At 38.1% G+C, this 18,845-nt stretch overlaps 2 protein-coding genes across 6 annotated transcripts in view; one reads left to right on the top strand and one right to left on the bottom strand.

Moving 5' to 3' along the window:
- The first annotated feature begins 669 nt into the window (after positions 1 to 669).
- Positions 670 to 9,483, top strand: LOC101741032 (sulfotransferase 1 family member D1). Of its 4 annotated transcripts, none has more exons than XM_004932530.5 (9): positions 670 to 935; positions 4,123 to 4,217; positions 4,675 to 4,809; positions 5,482 to 5,581; positions 5,878 to 6,049; positions 6,658 to 6,784; positions 7,492 to 7,586; positions 8,265 to 8,424; positions 8,974 to 9,483. In XM_004932530.5, exons 2-9 carry the CDS (start codon positions 4,142 to 4,144, stop codon positions 9,087 to 9,089), a joined length of 981 nt encoding a protein of 326 aa, XP_004932587.1. In that variant the 5' UTR covers positions 670 to 935; positions 4,123 to 4,141; the 3' UTR covers positions 9,090 to 9,483. The 4 variants fall into 4 exon arrangements, with proteins under 4 accessions (XP_004932587.1, XP_037872721.1, XP_021207837.1 ...); XM_038016793.2 differs by having other exon boundaries at positions 739 to 758; XM_021352162.3 differs by having other exon boundaries at positions 832 to 896.
- LOC101747053 (protein tweety) overlaps positions 9,477 to 18,845 on the bottom strand; it is a 114,104-nt gene continuing 104,735 nt past the window's right edge. The window contains exons 13-15 of one of the 2 annotated variants that reach the window (XM_021352131.3): positions 18,283 to 18,447; positions 17,686 to 17,909; positions 9,477 to 17,210 (exon numbers count right to left, since the gene is read on the bottom strand). In XM_021352131.3, coding sequence (XP_021207806.2) covers positions 17,729 to 17,909; positions 18,283 to 18,447 — 346 coding nt within the window. In that variant the 3' untranslated portion in view covers positions 9,477 to 17,210; positions 17,686 to 17,728. The remainder of the gene's footprint in view (positions 17,211 to 17,685; positions 17,910 to 18,282; positions 18,448 to 18,845) is intronic. The other variant, XM_021352133.3, reaches the window with a different exon arrangement.

Raw genomic sequence — 18,845 nt, 5'->3', positions numbered from 1 at the left:
GCCCCGAGGCCCGTTCCGTGCCCCCGAAAGGGGGTACGACGACCCTTCTTCTCTTCTCTCCACCTGGTTTATAGTGATCATAAGAGCAAGCAGGTGGAAAATAGACAGGAAATGTTTTAGGTAACCAAGAGTACTCGCAGTTACCCTCTCTATGTAAAAGTTAATAAAAAGGAGGTAAGATACAAAGAGTAGATTCGAATAAGGTTTTGGAAAAGGCTAGGTCAATGGAGATTTCTTTTTATTGCTTTTTTTTTATATGGGTGGACGAGCTCACAGCCCACCTGGTGTTAAGTGGTTACTGGAGCCCATAGACATCTACAACGTAAATGCGCCACCCACCTTGAGATATAAGTTCTAAGGTCTCAGTATAGTTACAACGGCTGCCCCACCCTTCAAACCGAAACGCATTACTGCTTCACGGCAGTAATAGGCAGGATGGTGGTACCTACCCGTGCGGACTCACAAGAGGTCCTACCACCAGTAAATTTAAATTTTTATTTTCATTGTTTTTTTTTTTTAATAAGTTCCACAGAGAGCTCTTTGAGTAATCGTTGATTTGTCCTACCATCATCATCTGGAACCGCTACCGTATCCATTACGTATCCAGATATATTTTAAACAAGTTCCGTCCGGCTCTGAAGCGCCACCAAGTTTCCTAAGCTTGTTTCTTTATTCCTTGATACGTGTGCAAGTGTTCAAGTTAATAAGACGCCTTGAGCCGCCGAAAATTACATTCAAATATTCCGTTACATAAACAGGTACAGATCGAGTCAATAAAAGCGTGCTAAAAACGTTTTTTTTATCGCGTCTGTTACAATTATTATTCTTTGCCCCTAACCTAACATTTGGTGGGCAAACAGTGACTTCACACTTGCATTTCTACTTGCAACACGAAGGTAACATCATTTAATTTTGGTGTCGTATTAAATATAAATGTGAGTGTAAAATTTTACTGCCATTTAACACGTTTTACCGTAACAATATTTTATTATGAAATTTAAATTTAATAGTGTGTTTTAGCATATCTATTTCGTAACATTTCAAACAAATTGGTACAGCGTATTTTTTTTTTTTGTATATGTATATTATTTCCTACAAAAATGTTTAATTGAAAAAGTGTAAAAGAAAGTACATACGTTAAAAGAAAGTGTAAGTGTAAAAGAAAGCACATAGGTTAAAAGCTAGTGAAAAGTGTGATGGTGAAGTATTATTATCAATACAAGGTATTGTATAAGGTAGAATTAAAAAATAATAATTGAACCTGATACAGAGCACAAATTGATATAGAACTGGTAAAACCTGTTTCTTTACTTCCTCACTGTGAATGTCTGTGTACATAGGTATGTAATTATGTATATCTGACAAGAAAGAAGGGACGTAGGTACTCCGTTTGGAGTACTTTCTTGTCACGAACATTGATAAATATATAAACGAATTGTATATAATAAATATATTATATTGGGTGCTATCAGAGATTCTCAGTATGTATTTTTCGGCTAACAAAACCTGTTTAGCGTTGGATAATGTCGGATGTTTTATTCCATTCGGTATTTTTAATCGATTACCGTCAGTTCGAATCCTGAATCGAATCGAATTGTTGATACGGAAAAAATCATGTGCGTTAGAAATAGAAATATTATCAAAACTGTTAGATATTGTCTCAATTTGTCATTCCAAAAAAGGATCTTATTAGTTAGCTGAAATCTGTATTCGATATTTTTATATGAAGCCCTTTGCACTTTCCGAAAAACCTTGATTTGGCATTTGCGAACAGTGCGAAACAGAAATTAGGTAGTTACATCGGCTAATAAACTAAACATGTAGCATTTGATTTTACTTACTGTAAAACGGTTTTAAAATAAAATAAACAATATATTATGTTGAAGCACTAATTAATTTACTTGATACCTACACTGTAATGAGAAATCTATTGAGAATCAAAGATTTTATATATAATTCTTTAACTCTGACATTTTCGTGTTATAATTATTTTACTTACACATTTTTACTTTTCAAACGACTCGACTAATGAACTCGAATGGTCGGCAGTTGTTTTTATTTTTATCTATATATATAAAAATGAATTGCTGTTCGTTAGTCTCGCTAAAACTCTAGAACGGCTGGACCGATTTGGCTAATTTTGGTCTTGAATTATTTGTGGAGGTCCAGAGAAGATTTAAAAGGCAGATCAATGAATGAAAATGCTCGGAATTACATAAAAGTAACAATTTAGTTTTTCCTTTGATGTGTCCCCCGTCGAACGGATTCCTTTTGTTTGTTTTAAGTTTATTTGATACAAAAGTTTAGATCTTTTATTTCGCGATTGAGGCACTACAAAGTGTGCCGGGTCTGCTAGTTTTAAATAAAAATTGTCATGGTGGTAATGTCAACAACAAACAATCTACGAAAAATCTTTTTTTTTTCCTTTTTTCCCCGACTTATGCTGATAGCCATGAGAGGCTATTTCAGCTTCTCCTTGACGTCTAGGTGAGCTCACGGGGCTCTAACCGGGAGTGTTGCTAACACTGGCCCCAGCAAGGGCATTGCTTCATAGAATTTACCACCGGATCGGAAATGCAACCCACTGAGAAGATCCGGCGAGAAACTCAGTGGGCTGTGTCTGGGGGCTAATTCACTCGTCGAGCCCTTCGTCTCGAGCGACGGGTTCGACGAGGACAGTGACCGATGCCTGTAATACCTAAAAGCACCGTTAATGGATCGGGAAGATCCGTAATGACGTGCTTAGGGCGACGTCGACTGTTTACCATTCGGTCCGCAGGCTCGGGTATGGGAAAGATCTATATAAACCAATTTTGGCTTTTGATCGCGAATCGATCTGGGAATCGAATCGACTTACAATTATAAGAATAACCGTTTTACGCTCAGAGGTTACTCTGCCTATAGTGCAGGGTGAGTACTTTAGCACTTTTAGTGAAAATTTTACATTAGTACATACTGTGGAGGGTAGAAGTAATTTGTGCCTATACCATTTTGACCGCGTGCTTACTAGAAGGCGCTAGAATAATAATTGCACACGGGCTATAAAATGGACTAGAGACGCGTCTATTGATGCTACCAATATACTATAACGAATGACAAATTTGTGGAAAACTTTCACGAGTTGCCAACAACATATTAATTACAATATAATGTTTCAACTCAATCAGATAAACGCGCAAACGTGACACGAACAAAAGAATAATATAACTATAAAAATGGGAGGTGAAAAGCCGTAAATGTTTGGAGCAAATCTAAAAACACTATTTAATAGTATTATCAAATGGATGAGTAGAATACAGGAGACTAAAAGCCGTTTCCATGTCAACGTAAATCCTAAACCGCCTCTCAACAGAGATTTCTAGTTAATTAACTCTCAAACGTATTTCAGAGGCATACGTTTAATGAAATTGTAAGCCCAGGTATCAAGCAATTAATCCGTAGCGTCTATTAGGGCGTAAATAGCATGTACGTGACATCGAGTTTTCGTATGAAGTGTTAATGAACGCCCGACGACACTGCAAAGCAATTTTGTCTTTGTCGTACTTCTGCTTTGATGTTACGGTTTCGAAGTTAGATTTGTTGCAATGTGGAATTCATTTGCGAGTTGGGTATGAGTAGGCGAATAACAAAATTTCTTTTCAGTTTATAAATGTACTAACGGCTTAAAGATACACGATTTTCGTCTTTCCTACTAAAAACAAGACCAGCAATGAAAAGAAGGGTACAAAGCAATGTATACGTATGACTATTCCCACCTGTGCCCTCACACGCCTTCTATCGTATTTCTTAACTTATCTATCTTATCGTATCGTATCGTATTATCGTATTTCGTAAGACAATAAATCCGATATGATTATTGAGGGGATAGCGATGGAGGAAAGATCTTCCACCGAGCGGGTGTAATTGCTCGGTAGACCGATGTTCCGAATGTTGTCGTTCGGAACTTGTATACATCCAAGCTTATCTTGAAAATGTCGTAAGCGAGATTCAGGCATCTGACAAATATCTTGTGTTCTATGGTAGCTTCCCTAACTATGATAGCTCTTGGAACAAATAATATCTGCGAGTCATATTAAGCAAACATTAAAGACCAAATTAACTTAAAATCAAAATTGTCAACAGAATTTAAAAGAAAAAAAATATGGCGCTCCGTTTTCCACATGAAATTAAACCTGTGACGGAGGAAGAGGATTTAATTCTGAAGAAATACTACAAAGGTAAGCGGAGCCATGACAAAGTGTTCATTTAACGAAACGATTCACGTTTATTAAACTATAATTTTATTCAGTGATGACGCTGCAAAACAATCAAATTCTCAATTTATTTTTGGCATATTTCAATATCGATCAAATATTCACACTGAAGTATAGAGCCCACTGAGTTTCTCGCCGGATCTTCTCAGTGGGTCGCGTTTCCGATCCGGTGGTAGCTCGTCCACCCATCTAAGCAATAAAAAAAAAGAGTTAATGGTCAATAAAGCCAAGGCAATTAAACGATCAGAATAAAAAAAAGTCCCTCCATCTTCCTCGATATGATGTGCAAAGCGCAAGGCAATTACTCTGCGATAAAAACAGAGAGAACGGTATTTTCAAAAATCAACGACTCATCCACACCCACTTGCTATTTCGTCAATAGACACTGCTTATACTTCTCATTCGTCTATTATATGCGTAGGATACAGCCGGCCGTTTGTCCGCGTTGGAGCTCCGGGATATCTCTCCACTCCAGGGTACCAAGACCACGCTGAAGATATATACAACTTAGAGATCAGGCCTGATGACATATGGGTCATCCCTTTCTCTAGATCTGGTAAGTAATTCTTCATACTAAAATTTTGATAGTACGTACTTTTGAAGACGTACAATACTATTATTTATATAGAATTCCCCAAGCTTATAGATTAGCAGGTTACAAACCCAATGTAGTAGAGGTATTCTATGTTCTTCAGCGTAACTTTTCTATCCCAGAGCAGAAATACAAATTTTTCTAAGTAATATGTACCTAATTCTGTTCTTTCACGACAAAGAATTAGTAAAGTTTTTATATGATTTTTTTCGCAAAATCATTTACCAACATCACCGACTCCAGTTAGGACCTTAAACACTTCTGCGCTATGAAAATAAAAAAGCGGTTCATAAAGAAGTACCTAACTGATCCAAGAAGTTCCTTCGACATAACATCCGGTCATCGTTCTGGTCGAACCCGTCGCTTGCGACGAAGGGCACGGCGAGTAAATTAACCCACAGACACAGCCCACTGAGTTTCTCGTCGGATCTTCTCAGTGGGTCGCTTTTCCGATCCGGTGGTAGATTCTACGAAGCACGGCTCTTGCTAAGGCTCGTGTTAGCAACAACGTCAGTTTTGAGCCCCGTGTCGCTGATATTGTCTCTCAAGACCATAAGCTTAGGTAGGAGAAAAAAAAGAAAGACACGACACCATTCGATAAACTATCTTTTTAAAAGTATTTTTTTTATGTTTCAGGGACAACATGGCTTCAAGAACTAGTATGGCTGGTCAATAATAACTTGAATTACGTGGCCGCTGCTTCTGAACCCCTCAATAAAAGATACGCTTATATTGAGTGAGTTCCTAATGAATACCTTAGATGCATTTTCGAAATATCGGGCGCCGCGTTTAGAACTTGGGACATCCGAGGCGTCCTTGGGCTGGGTTCACACGGCATTGTCTTACACGCTTTCTTTGTATTCGTTATTTTAAAGTACAATCAACCAGGTGATCATACGGTATATTTTCATTCGTGTAAAAACGAACGTGTGAGCGAGACAAAGTTCATTCGATTTGCTTGACAAGTCCGTTGAGTATTCATTTAAACGCTTTCAATGTTTTCGATTGAGAGCTGGCTTTTTTATTTGGTAGGCACGTAACACAGAAATCTGACGCTGCGAAGAAGATGCCGCAATCCAGCAGACCTGAACAGAGAGCTACGTTTGAGAGCTTCGAAACTTTACCAAATCTACCGTCACCGAGATATGTTAAAAGTCACCTACCGTTGTCGCGTCTGCCACCAGCTCTGTTAGATACTGCAAAGGTATACTATTATACTACCTTACTAACTTAACATTAGAAGTTGTAGCATTAGAATTCGTAGTAGTAGTTGTGGTAGTAGTATAATAATCTATGGCTTGACGATCCCACCTGGTGTTACTAAGACTTTTTGGCAGGAACGCTAAGAGTGAAGTTGTGTGATTTGTTTTATTTTGTCCATTTAGTGTTTCTTCAGGTTTAAATGTGTAATAACGGTGGTTTATTCACTGTTTAATATCTGTGAAAGCGCACAAATGTGCGAAATTGAAACAAAGCCGCTGGACGTAGCTTCTCGGAATCCTCCAAAAATCCACTGAAAAAATCTCAGTAAATGACCACCATTTTACTGAGATTATATTTCATCCCATATCATCTGATCTCATTTCATTTAATTTCATCCCAGTTGATTAATGTCTCAAATAATCATCTTCATTTCATTTCACTCCATATTATCATTTCTCATAAAAATAAAAATATAAATTAAAATAAGATATGACCTAAAGGTCTTAGTTACCATGTTATAAAATCCCTTAAAAAAACACCTGGTGTTAATACTGTTAAATGGTACACAAAATAGACGATCAAGATAATTTTCTTAAAATTAATTTTCAGGTATTCTACATAGCCCGCGACCCTCGAGACGTGGCCGTGTCGCTATATTTCGCTGATAAGCTCTTCGGCTATTTCTCGGACGAGGTCACTTTCAAGGAATTCTGGGACCTATTCAAAAGAGATTTAGGTATGTACTTCAATAAAACGTTTATCTCATCAGCTGGCCACAATTCCTCATTTTTTTTTTTGCTTAGATTTGCTGAACGAGCTCACCGCTCACCTGGTGTTAAGTGGTTACTGGAGCCCATAGACATCCACAACGTAGCGCCACCCACCTTAAGATATAAGTTCTAAGGTCTCAAGTAAGTTACAACCGCTGCCCCACCCTTCAAACCGAAACGCATTATTGCTTTACGGCAGAAATAGGCAGGGTGGTGGTACCCACCCGCGCGGACTCAGCTTAGCAGACTTAGGGATCAGTGATTCCTGTTAGTCTCGTGAGCTCCTGCAGTAGATTACGTTGCAAGCTCGTATGGGTCACCACTGTCTTATTACGGCCTTGATTCAATTTTATGTTCCATTGTGAAGGAGAAAATAACCAGAGCACTAATGGTTTCGATATTTCAACTTAGGCGATCAGCGTTCATACTGTATGACCTAACATGTATCCGCTTAAATCAAGTGTGCTGTCACCCCCAAACCCAACCGAAGATTCAAAGTTCACATTCACAGCGCTTAGGTACTAAAGTATTGTAGTTTACAGATGCCTGAAGATACTTCGAATATTTAAATGAAAGAGCTACCCAAACCCTAACCATGAGAATGGGAGCTGCGGTGATTGATCAGTTATACTAAGCAAATCAAATCTATAAACCTTGTTTATTTCATTTTCAGTTCTTCACACGCCTATCTTTTCTCACGTGAAGGAAGCATGGGAGAAACGTCATAATCCAAATCTATTCTTCCTTTTCTACGAGGATATGCAAAATGTATGTTATCAATGTATCCCTAAACCACATACTGCCTTTATCACTATAACTTATCTCCAATTTTCTAGCATTTTATTTAGTTTTGATAAAGCCTGAATGGATATGGTATTTTTTTTAAAAGTCCATTAAGGTTTGGTATGCCTTTTTTGGAGAATTTTTCAGAAAAACTCCGCTGGTCACGCTGTGATCTTTATGAGATCCGAACGCATTTTTACACAAATTGGGCTGCTTTTTTTTCTACCTAAGTTGATGATAGCCTCTCAAGGCTATGTCAGCGTAACCCTAACGAGTAGGTGAGCTCACGGGGCTCTAACCTGGTGATGTTGCTTACACTAGCCTTAGCAAGAGCAGTGCTTCGCAGAATCTACCACCGGATCGGAAACGGGACCCACAGAGAAGATCCGGCGAGAAACTCAGTGGGCTGTGTCTGTGGGTTAATTTACTCGCCGAGCCCTTCGTCGCAAGCGACGGGTTCGACGAGAACGATGACCGGATGGGTCGCGAGTTTGGTTATATCTACGCAAATAAAAATAGAACAAAATTACCCAAGTCAAATTTGCAAAAAGATCGCAAAGGAAATCTATCGGGCTATCTTTTTATAAATTAAAGAAAACATTACTCAGTATACGAACAGAAAGAGCTTCGAATTCAAAGTGACTCAAAAATACTCTTTTGCAGAATCTACCGTCCGTAATAGATAAAGTTTGTAATTTCCTCAATAAAGCCTACACGGTCGAACAAAAGGCAGAACTGGCGAGACACTTGAGCTTTGAGAGCATGAAGAAAACTTCGACATACAGCAAACTCTCCAAAGGCGAAAATAGTTTCTTTAGAAAAGGTAAGTATTCAAATTGCTCTTTAAAAGCTCGGGCGCTTAAGTACAGTCGGTTATTACACCGTCCAATTGCAGAATCATAAGATAATGATTTTTATAGAACTTCTCAAATAGTTAAGGCAGTCCATAGACATCTTGAGATACGCGGTCTCGATGGTTTGGTTCACGTCACTCTACTGGATGGATTATTTATTACGCTTTTATTAGCTCGACCTGTATGTGTGTAACGATAATATTTATTGTAACTATACTTGAGACCTTAGAACTTGTATCTCAAGGTGGGTGGCGCATTTACGTCGTAGATGTCTATGGGCTCCAGTAACCACTTCACACCAGGTGGGCTGTGAGCTCGTCCAACTATCTAGCAATAAAAAAAATGAAAAAATAATAATTTTCAACTACATGAAGGCGTCCCATTAACTTGTACAAATGCACTCGTATCAAGGATCGATGATAAAGATAATATAAATAATACAATAATGCATTACGTTGGCTGAATACTAGGATCAGGATCATCAGGAAAAAAAATACTATTTAACTAAATTTTTACAGGTAAATCCGGTAGTTGGGTGGAATACTTCGACGATGCTATGAAAGAAGAAGCGATGGAATTCATGGAAAAAAATCTCAGCGACACCGACATGCGGTTTCCCGTTGTGGAAATATAATTGATATAAATCTATTTTCATTATAATTGTGAAAGGCCGTAGTATGTCAATGAACTTTCAAAAACTACTGATTATGGTATTAACTGATTTTTTTCCCCTACCTTTTCACTAAGTCTATTCCATCTACGCCGGGTAGGTGAGCTCACTGGCTCAACCTGAGAGAATTTTCTAACACTAGCCCTAGCAAGAGATTAACTGCCTATATGTAGTATTACGCTAGAGTTAAGTTATTTAATCAGAAAAACTGTAACACCTTACATGTTCATTCATCTAGTACATTAAAAAAAAACGGAATCCCTTCATTCCTTCATTTGATATTTAATTAAAATATAAACCAATTAATTTCACTTCTTTTCGTTATCGTCATTTAAAATAAAAAGACCTTCGTATATTTTTTTATTTGTTTTATTTTCCTTGTAAATTCATACAATTTTGTTGTATCCTATTGATCGCGTATTCATATGTAGATACATTTTTATTTTTACTTTATAATCAACGAGATGTGTACTCAAAATACGACTACGAGCTTATTCTGCTTAAACAAAATATATTAATAAATATCTTATTTTAAACGTAGCACAAATAAAAATTAACTTGTTAAGCAAACAAAAAAATAAACTATCGCACCGTTGACATAAAAAAAATCGAAAAAAATATATGGCACACAAGTTTTCAAAAATAATCGAATGTATTGAAAACATCGATAACTTATTGTTAATAAATCAATAAAGTGCGTAAAAACGCGCGGCTGGTAACTACTTTTTTTTTTCAAACAACGCGTACACTTGAGTGCAGAATAAAGGGTTATATTATTAAATTTAAGATGATCAAACCATTCCATACATACATACATATTGCTAACCTAAAATAAAACGAAATAGAACTGAATAAATACAATGATATTCACGGTAATTGTGAAGAGTAAGCCACCATTCAGCTTATTTCTGTTTCAAACGATCCAATTATTTAATAAATATTTTAATGTAGTTAATATTTTATTTAGCACTCAAATGTAATGCTGTTCATTTATATACGTTTTTCACCGATCGATCGTGACAACAAAGAGCTGATAACTCCTCGCACCGATGACATTAAAAGGGCTAGAATCAAATAGAAATATGTAATGACTCTTGTGCACTGCGCGCCATGTAGAATGAAAATTGCGATTAAAATGTTAGTTGCCCTTGATTAATATCACTGGTGGCAGGACATCTTGTGAGTCCGCGCGGGTAGGTACCACCACCCTGCCTATTTCTGCCGCGAAGCAGTAACGCGTTTCGGCTTGAAAGGTGGGGGTAGCCGTTGTAACTATACTTGAGACCTTAGAACTTATATCTCAAGGTGGGTGGCGCATTTACGTTGTAGATGTCTATGGGCTCCAGTAACCACTTAATACCGGGTGGGCTGTGAGCTCGTCCACCCAGCTAGCATTACATTGCCGCTTTAGGAGTTATCATCGCTCTTTATTACATAAAGCACCGCTTTTAACTAATTCAACGTGCATTCAACGGTCTTACATCTCGTCGCTTATATTGTTTGTATCACAAACATTATGTATCTTTGACTCGAATGCGCGAGGATCGTTAACGAGCTACAAGTCCACGGACAGACGACTATTAACAGTAACCAGTGTTGCTTAGTACGAGTTTTTAACGTTCTCGATAGCGTAAAAGTTAATTCAAATTTGTGTGCAGTTTGAACAGCGCCCCTAGCGGCAAACGTAGGTAACGGTTCCAAGTCCATACAAATTTGAGTTAACTTTTACGCGATCGAAAACGTTAAAAAAACGCACTAAGCACACAATTGGGATACGTAACGGAAATATCAAAGCAATAAGCCGCCTGGAGCATCAGACACATGGTTCGAATTTAAATTATTCGAATCAACCATTTCAAATTGTTTTGATGGTTGTTTTCATGATATTTAGATAGGAAGATTTGCTTTAAATTATTCTTTGTGGTCTGCAAGGCAGAGATCTCATAAAAAGGCCGAGAGTAGGTGGTATTCGCTCCCCCGGTAAAGGTCAAGGGACGACCTGAAGGGGTCGAGGTCGCGCGGCGCGCTACCAGCACTCTAGCGCGTTGCCAAGGAGTAATATCTTCATGATAAAAAGATCAACCAGTTGGCAGTGTATCGCGTTTCCGGCAGGCTGGTTCTGGTCCAGCGGGGTATTCCGGGACACCAGCGGCACCGTCTGGGCGGCCTGACGGGCTGCCGTACCGAGACGGCCGACGTTTCAGAGCATTCGATTCGCCTCGAAGGCTCCGTCGGCTGGGCGTCCTTGGGGTGAGCCGCGCAGTCTGGTTGTATTATTGACCGCGGTAACCCTCTTACCTCACCCGGGTTCTGACCTCGGAGGGGTTCGGGCGCTTGGGCGAAGAGTGCAGGGGAATCGTTTAGTGGGTAGGGTCCTAAAAACATTCTTGGGCCCGCGGTTCGCAGTCTCGGACCAGTCCCACATACCCCACGCGCCACCTAGGCGCGGGGACCTCGTAGGAGGTTCGGCCCTCGTAAAATTTAATTGAGACATTCTTTAATAAAAATTAAATAGTAATTTTACGAATTTGTCTTGTTTACAAATGCTCACTCGTTAACGAACCGCGCGCATTAAAAGTTTGCATTTTTTATTTATTTTTATATAACGATTATATAAATAGTGTGCATTATTAATTACATTAGAAAAATTGTGAACGCTTACATAATACGTCTTAAATATATAATAATTTTGTTATTATTGCATATTCACACTAAACATGCTTACAAAATGTTACGAACGGAACATATTTTTAATCATTTGCACTTGTCTTTTATGCCACTGAAGTGTATTAAACACACAAGATTAATGATTTAGCATTGTGTCCGTTCTATGGTTTCGATGGACATTTTGAATAATAATATGTAATTGCAAAATACAATTCGTGAAGCATCAAATACAATAGAATATACATAGGAAATGTTTTTATTGCTTTCTCTTTTTGTTCGAAAGCAACTTTTTAAACTATTTAATTAATAAATGAGGAATAATTCAAATAAATTTACAATTAACCCTTTGACTGACCTGTAGGTCACCGGTACCCTACATGGCTCACTGAAGTAATTATATCCATACTAAGCGTCTGGATTACTTAATTTTACCTTCGAATAGATTCATTCTCGGTAGCTTCGGATTCATCTTTCCCAGAGTTTACTTGATATTCCGGCCAATTAGTAACAAAAATCGATATAATCGACATAACATAACAGTGACAACGGCAATGGCAACTGGCAGTGAAAGGGTTAACCTTATTCAATTTAATTTAATTAACCGAAAATGATATTGGGTATCACTATGAGATAGTATGATTTGTATCAAAAAAAAAGAATATCAAAATCTCAAACTACCCTATAAAAACATCCCAGGATATAAAACGTAATGCAAGAGCAGAACTGTACAAAATCTTACGACTAAAAACTACAACTAGTCGATTCTAGCGCTAAAATTATGCGTTATCTTTGGCGAATACACTGCTTATGGTACCACAATGGCACGCGGGGCCGTTGAAAGATACATCAACCTCTGAAATAGAAAGCTGTGTGACATTTTGGAAACTTTAGGCAGCGGCTTGGCTCTGCCCCTGGCATTGCTGACGTCCATGAGCGACGGTGACCACTTACCATCAGGTGGGCCGTATGCTCGTCTGCCTACAAAGGCAATAAAAAAATAAAATAAAAAAAAAGCTTGCGGGAGCTTAGAAAGTGAATGTGATATGAATTGTGTTATTTGTTAACCTAATGTAGTTTTTATTAAGTGTTTAACATCTGTGTATAAACACGAATAAAGGGAACAAAGCCAATGGACGTATCCTCTCGTGTTCTTCTAAAAAGTAAACTGAACAAGTAAATAACTACGATATTACTGAGACTTTATTTCTTCACATCACATACCTATCGCTTCATATATTTCTAGAATACGGATATCTATAATACAGAATATTTATGTATTTAATAATTGAAGATTTTTTTTTATAAACTGGCAACAATGGTGATGCAAAAAACCGATTGCCATATAAAAAAATCGTAGGGCTGGCACTTTCAGTTTCTTGACGGTAGCTTACGCTGTCAAATATTAACTTTCAAATGGAATTGGAACGTACAAAAATACATAAAAGAACTTACTGAAATACATAACCAATCTGGAACAATCTTAGCACAACGCAAGCGTAATGGAATCGAAAGACGAACTAGCCTAGACTAAATTAGAAAATAAATTCAATTAATTATGTAGTTTTTATTTTCAATCGATCAACGACCCTTGTGCCAATACTATACAATACGCAAATTGATGTCTTCAAAAAAATAACAAAAAAAAAACCCTCGTTGTAAATGTTTACAAAAACTATCTCGCTTAAATATTTAATAAAAAAAAAAAAAAAAATTGCCTTATTTTCAAATAAATCGACTGTAAATCCTTAACAACTATTACATATACGCAACTAACTAGTTACAGAACCGTTATAATTTATTATTTAACCGTTAAAATTAGCTATTATTAACGCTTTTTATGGCGAGGCTATTTTTAACGTTAATAATAACTGTTTTTTTTAATAATTTAATACAATATAAGTGGTGTTATGGATAGAGCAGTACTTTTTTTATATAGAGATTAAACGACTACTTTCATTAATTATTATAAAAGAATGTTTATAGTTTTTCCTCTAAATGGCAGTAGTTTTAAGTATATTTACATAAAATATTGAGATAAAATTACACACACACACACAAACACACATTGGAATGGTTAAATATATTATGTACATAAACTCAAATATAAAACTTATGAACAATACATTGAATTTTAGGAAAATCTTCATTCACAAGTCTAATGCATTGGTGGTAGATTATTATTTGCAACTTTATATTGTATGTTATACTATTACAGTTGAGTGTGCTCAGTTTCGAACCAGTTACACAAGACACATGGGCGCTAATGTTAACCGAAGATTTTCAGGTTCCTTGCCCAAATTCATGTTCAGCTCAATAAATTTAAGAAAACCCGTTTCCCTCGCACAGTCGTAGAACTGTTAGAGGTGACAAACTGTTAGTGCTTTTAAGCCGTTTAAATGTTTCAATCAATTTAAAATATCGTCGTTGTCAAACCAAAATCTCCATGTGCACTTTTGGAGATTTTTACTTTTTGACCTTTTCTTAAAGTTCACAGCCCTATCTACCGTATAAAAAAAATCTGTTATGTGTCTATAGCTTCAATATTTATCTATAGCTTTCATTTATATAGTTCTTAAAAATTCACCTTCATATAAAATTTTATACGATAAGGTTTTTACTCGTTAATTCAAAATAGAGTTTTTGCACATAGCAGATTTTGGTTTGACAGCGACGATATTCAAAAATTTTGTAAACTTTTTTGTACAATATGCCTACAAAGAAACCTTTATTAATGATGATTTTCAAGCTTTCTTATAAACTGTTACTTAATAAAACTTACAATTCTTATAGTTGCCAATAAAAGAAAACTGTTATTTCAGAGTTTGCGAAGAAAAAAGATGTATTTGTTGGCTATTTTCTAGAAGAGAATCATTTTGTTTGAACAAAAAATTTCATAAAATAGCAGTATCTATCAAAACAAATATAGCATGCTACATATTTTTTTAACAAAAGACTGGAGATTCGTTTATATCCACGAAATCACATGGAATTTATATTTACACACTAAAAATACACACATACAAATAAATATAAATATATCCTATATGTACAATGCATAGTAACTAGACAAAATTTACGGGGATTCACACTATAAATAGCTACGAATAGAGTTATACGTTATTTTTCGCGTTTAAACGCTATTTTCACAACGTCAACACGTTAAATTTTTTATATTAGCTATTGTAATAGTTTAATAGCTGATCTAATTCAACAGTGGCACTAGTCATATTTGGCCGTTTGAAATACCAGGCGCGAACACTTGTGCGGGGAAACTTCATTTGCGATTCCTCAAATAAGTAACTAGTGGGTAGTTTCATTACTTGTGTCACTATAAAATTGAATCAACAAACATATTGTTACTTATTTCCTAAATTGAGCTAAACTCGAGTCCAATAATACAGCCACGGTATGAATAAGTCACACATTTTAACTTTTTATTTTATCAATATTATTATACGTTCTACTTTGGACATATTAGAATTAAAATTAATTAGGAGGCTGTGTATAGTGAAATTGAAATACTAAAGTTTGACTCACTGAATAATCAGTGTTAATAACGTCAACGTTTTCAATAACTAATAACTGTTTTGAAAAATTCCTGATACCCACCCTAAAAACATATAAGATTTTCAGTAAACTGAATATAAAATAATTTAATTGTAAATAAGGAGAGTTTGAGTAACACTGACTCTATACTATCCGTGAAACAAATAGCAGATTACAATTTTTTTTTTTTAAATCTTAAGAGTTAATTCACAATTACAATATTACACATATAGAAACTTTAATTGTTTTATTGCCATCTCGTAAATTTTTACAAAGGTGATTGTTTAGGCCTGCCTCACTAGCTTTTAAAATAGTTACTAGAAAATCATAAAGTGGATATAATATACATATAAATAAATCATCAAAACATTGTTTCATATTCAAAATTAGACCAAAACCACAATTAAGATGCGATTAAATTTGAGCAATCAATTTAGTTTAAAATCGAATAAAAATCGATTTTATTCTTATAAAATCGTATTATAATCGCGTTGTCCACTTAATATTTTAATGTTGTATGGTATTACTCGAAAATTTATAAAATATGATTATTAAATATGATTATTATTAAGCTATGAGGTTTGTCTGCTGTAGAAATTTATTGTTTATATCTCGAGATTATTTTGAAGATATTCTAGTTACTGAACAAGTCGACATAATTATTTACGTTGAGCACTCGCTACGACAATCAGAATAAAAAGTCGAATTACGTCCCGCCCAATGGCACGTCCTTGACAATGTCAACGAGTCATTATAAACAACTTTACTAATAAGTTATAAAATCGTAGATATAATTTTAAAAGTGATATAAAATCTCTTGATTCCTCGATCAATGAAATTTTTTATTGCAATCGATTCCCTAACATTAAGTTTACTTTTATGAAAATTATTTTCGTTCGTTCAACTGGTACGTAATGACATACTAATATTCAAATTTGAAAAATTGATAAGCATTTCGAATCGATAATAGTTTCGTTTCGTGTTTAGTGTTATCGATAAGTTCTTAAGAAAAATCGATAAAGTTGAAGTATCGATTTTGATTTTTCTTTTCAGTCATTTTCGAAACATTCTTTTCTAGTAATCACAACGTCATTATCTATCTCGCTCTTGTTGAATAGTGAAACTTCAAACAAAATGTATACATTTTTTGAAAATATCTTATTTAATTCGTCTTAGTTTGTAGAAGTGACGACCTCGTTCGTTGGTTAACATTAGTCGACATTATTTATCGTTTATGGTACGTCACTTACACATACGTTCCTCAGAGTTCTGTGACGGCGTACAGATCACGTTGCTCCCGCATCTCACGCGGGTCGCGTATCTCGCGTGAGTCGCGGTCGCGCAGGTCGCGTTGTTCGCGCATGTCGCGGGGCTCGCGGTGTTCCCGCCCCTCGCGCGGCTCCCGCTGGTCGCGTGCATCACGGAGCTCGCGCGCATCTCGGGTCTCGCGTGCATCTCGGGGCTCGCGCGCATCTCGAGTCTCGCGTGCATCACGTGTCTCGCGCACATCGCGGGTCTCGCGTGCATCGCGGGGATCGCGCGGCTCCCGCTGGTCGCGGCGCCGGTGCGGGGCGGCGGGCTGGGTACGGCGCGGACGCTGCAGAGAGCGGTACTCGAGCGCAGCGGCGGAGAGGGGCTGCGGCTCGGGGCGGCGCGAAGGTCTCACCGTGGCGTACTTGTCCGCAGCTGGCGCGTGAGTGGAGCCAGTGGAGGGGTGAACGGGAACAGAAGAGGGAGTAGGAGCAGTAGGTGCGGGAGAGAAAGTAGCGAGAGAGGGGGTAGGGGCCGCGGGGCGGGGGCGGGACGCGCGGGGACCGAACGACGCGTACTTAGGGTCGAAGCGATTCAAGCTGGTCGCTCGACCCATAGTAGCTGAAATGTTCAATTAATTTTTAACAAAAAAAACATATGCCAAGCAATCAATAGGAGGTGACAAAAGATATGATTGTCACAACAGAAAAAAGGTATTTTGTAAGATAGTTAACCTACAAACTGCAACCTCCACAGACCACATATTTCTTCTTCTTCAAACGTTCGATCATTTGTGAACAAGTGTCATTCATATACATAAATACTTGCAACAATCGGTTCGCTTGCATAGCTGGAACTACACCGAGCCCCTTTCACACACGAGGAAAAAGCTTCGGTCGCGCTCGCAAAATTCAGAATCTGCCTTCGACACAACTAAAGCTAAAGACAGAACCTTCAACTCCTTTGCTAAAAGTACTAGCATAGGAAAATGATAGGTATATTTATGACGTTAAGGTTCATGATCGTAGTCAAGCCACGAAAGACCCCAGCGAGTGGTCCAGTTCCGTATAGGCACAGTGACGAGGGAGACACGTACCGGCGTTGTGTTCCGGGGGGAGCGCGCCGCCGCCGGGCCGGTCTCAGTAGAAGTCGTTGCTCTCCAGCGTCTTGCACTGCTTGCTGAGGGTCGCGTACTTGCCGTTGTGCGCTCTACCCAGGGTGGCGGCCCCGCCCAGCGCCGCGGCCCCCGCCCCGCCCCCCGTGGCCCCGCGACCCAGGGTGGCGCTGCCGGACATTCGCGACCTGCCGCCACACGGGGAACTGTTACAAGTGGAGAAGTGTTTGGGGGAGGGGTCGAGCTGGGTTTGTGCCGGGTACACCCCGAACGGAACTATATCTTAATAGCATAGGATTTAAGCACAGAGTCGTATCGCTCGATGCCAATACAACGGACATCTTACTCATTAAGCGAACGAGGCCACATTTCCAGGGCAAGACTAACTAGGGGCAGATTGTAACTATACTTGAGACCTTAGAACTTATATCTCAAGGTTGCAGATGTCTATGGGCTCCAGTAACCACTTAACACCAGGTGGGCTGTGAGCTCGTCCGCCCAAGAAAGCAAAAAAAAAACAGTTCCGTTGGATTGGCGCGTACCCGGCACCGGTGAGGAGTGTGATGATGTGATGGTTACCTGGGACGGTGCGAGTCGGCCAGGGTCAAGTCCATGAGCTGCACGGCGGCGCTGTACGAAGGGGGTTTCCCGTTGGGGAAGGGGGCGGGTCGCGGCAGGGAGCGCGTGGCCGCACTGGAGCCCGACGACAGGAACGGAGCCTGCTCCTCGCCGGTGCCGCTGCGTCTGTACCAAGGACTTCGATTACTGGTGATTGAGATGCATGTGGAATCCAACCGATAACGCGACCGTTAGACGTGTGATGGAAGTCTCTATAGCAATATAAAACAGCTACCCCACAAATTATAACTATAGGTGATGAAGGGAACACTGGTAGTGTTCAAATTCCGAAGACACCAAATTTCTAATTTTATTACTATTTATATTAACTTTACCAAATTTTCAAACAAAATACGTACCGAACACATGTCGTAGTGAAAGCATAACAATGTACAATAAAATAAAAAAATTACGACTACTGTTGAAAAACCTGATTTTCCTCCTAGTGTTAGCTATTTCACCAACTCCCAAGTCAAAGGCATAGCAAAAAAAAAAAAAAAAACAATAAAAACAGTTTCGCTTGT

Source organism: Bombyx mori, chromosome 17, assembly GCF_030269925.1.
Source record: "Bombyx mori chromosome 17, ASM3026992v2".
NCBI classification, from domain to species: domain Eukaryota; kingdom Metazoa; phylum Arthropoda; class Insecta; order Lepidoptera; family Bombycidae; genus Bombyx; species Bombyx mori.
This window is presented reverse-complemented; position numbering and strand designations above follow the sequence as displayed.

Bases quoted from the DNA above. Each gene is read 5' to 3' on its own strand.
- LOC101741032 (XM_004932530.5), top strand. From the start codon at position 4,142: ATGGCGCTCCGTTTTCCACATGAAATTAAACCTGTGACGGAGGAAGAG. The intron at 6,050-6,657 runs GTATACTATTAT...ATTAATTTTCAG, and splicing joins CTCTGTTAGATACTGCAAAG to GTATTCTACATAGCCCGCGA. The intron at 7,587-8,264 runs GTATGTTATCAA...ACTCTTTTGCAG, and splicing joins TCTACGAGGATATGCAAAAT to AATCTACCGTCCGTAATAGA.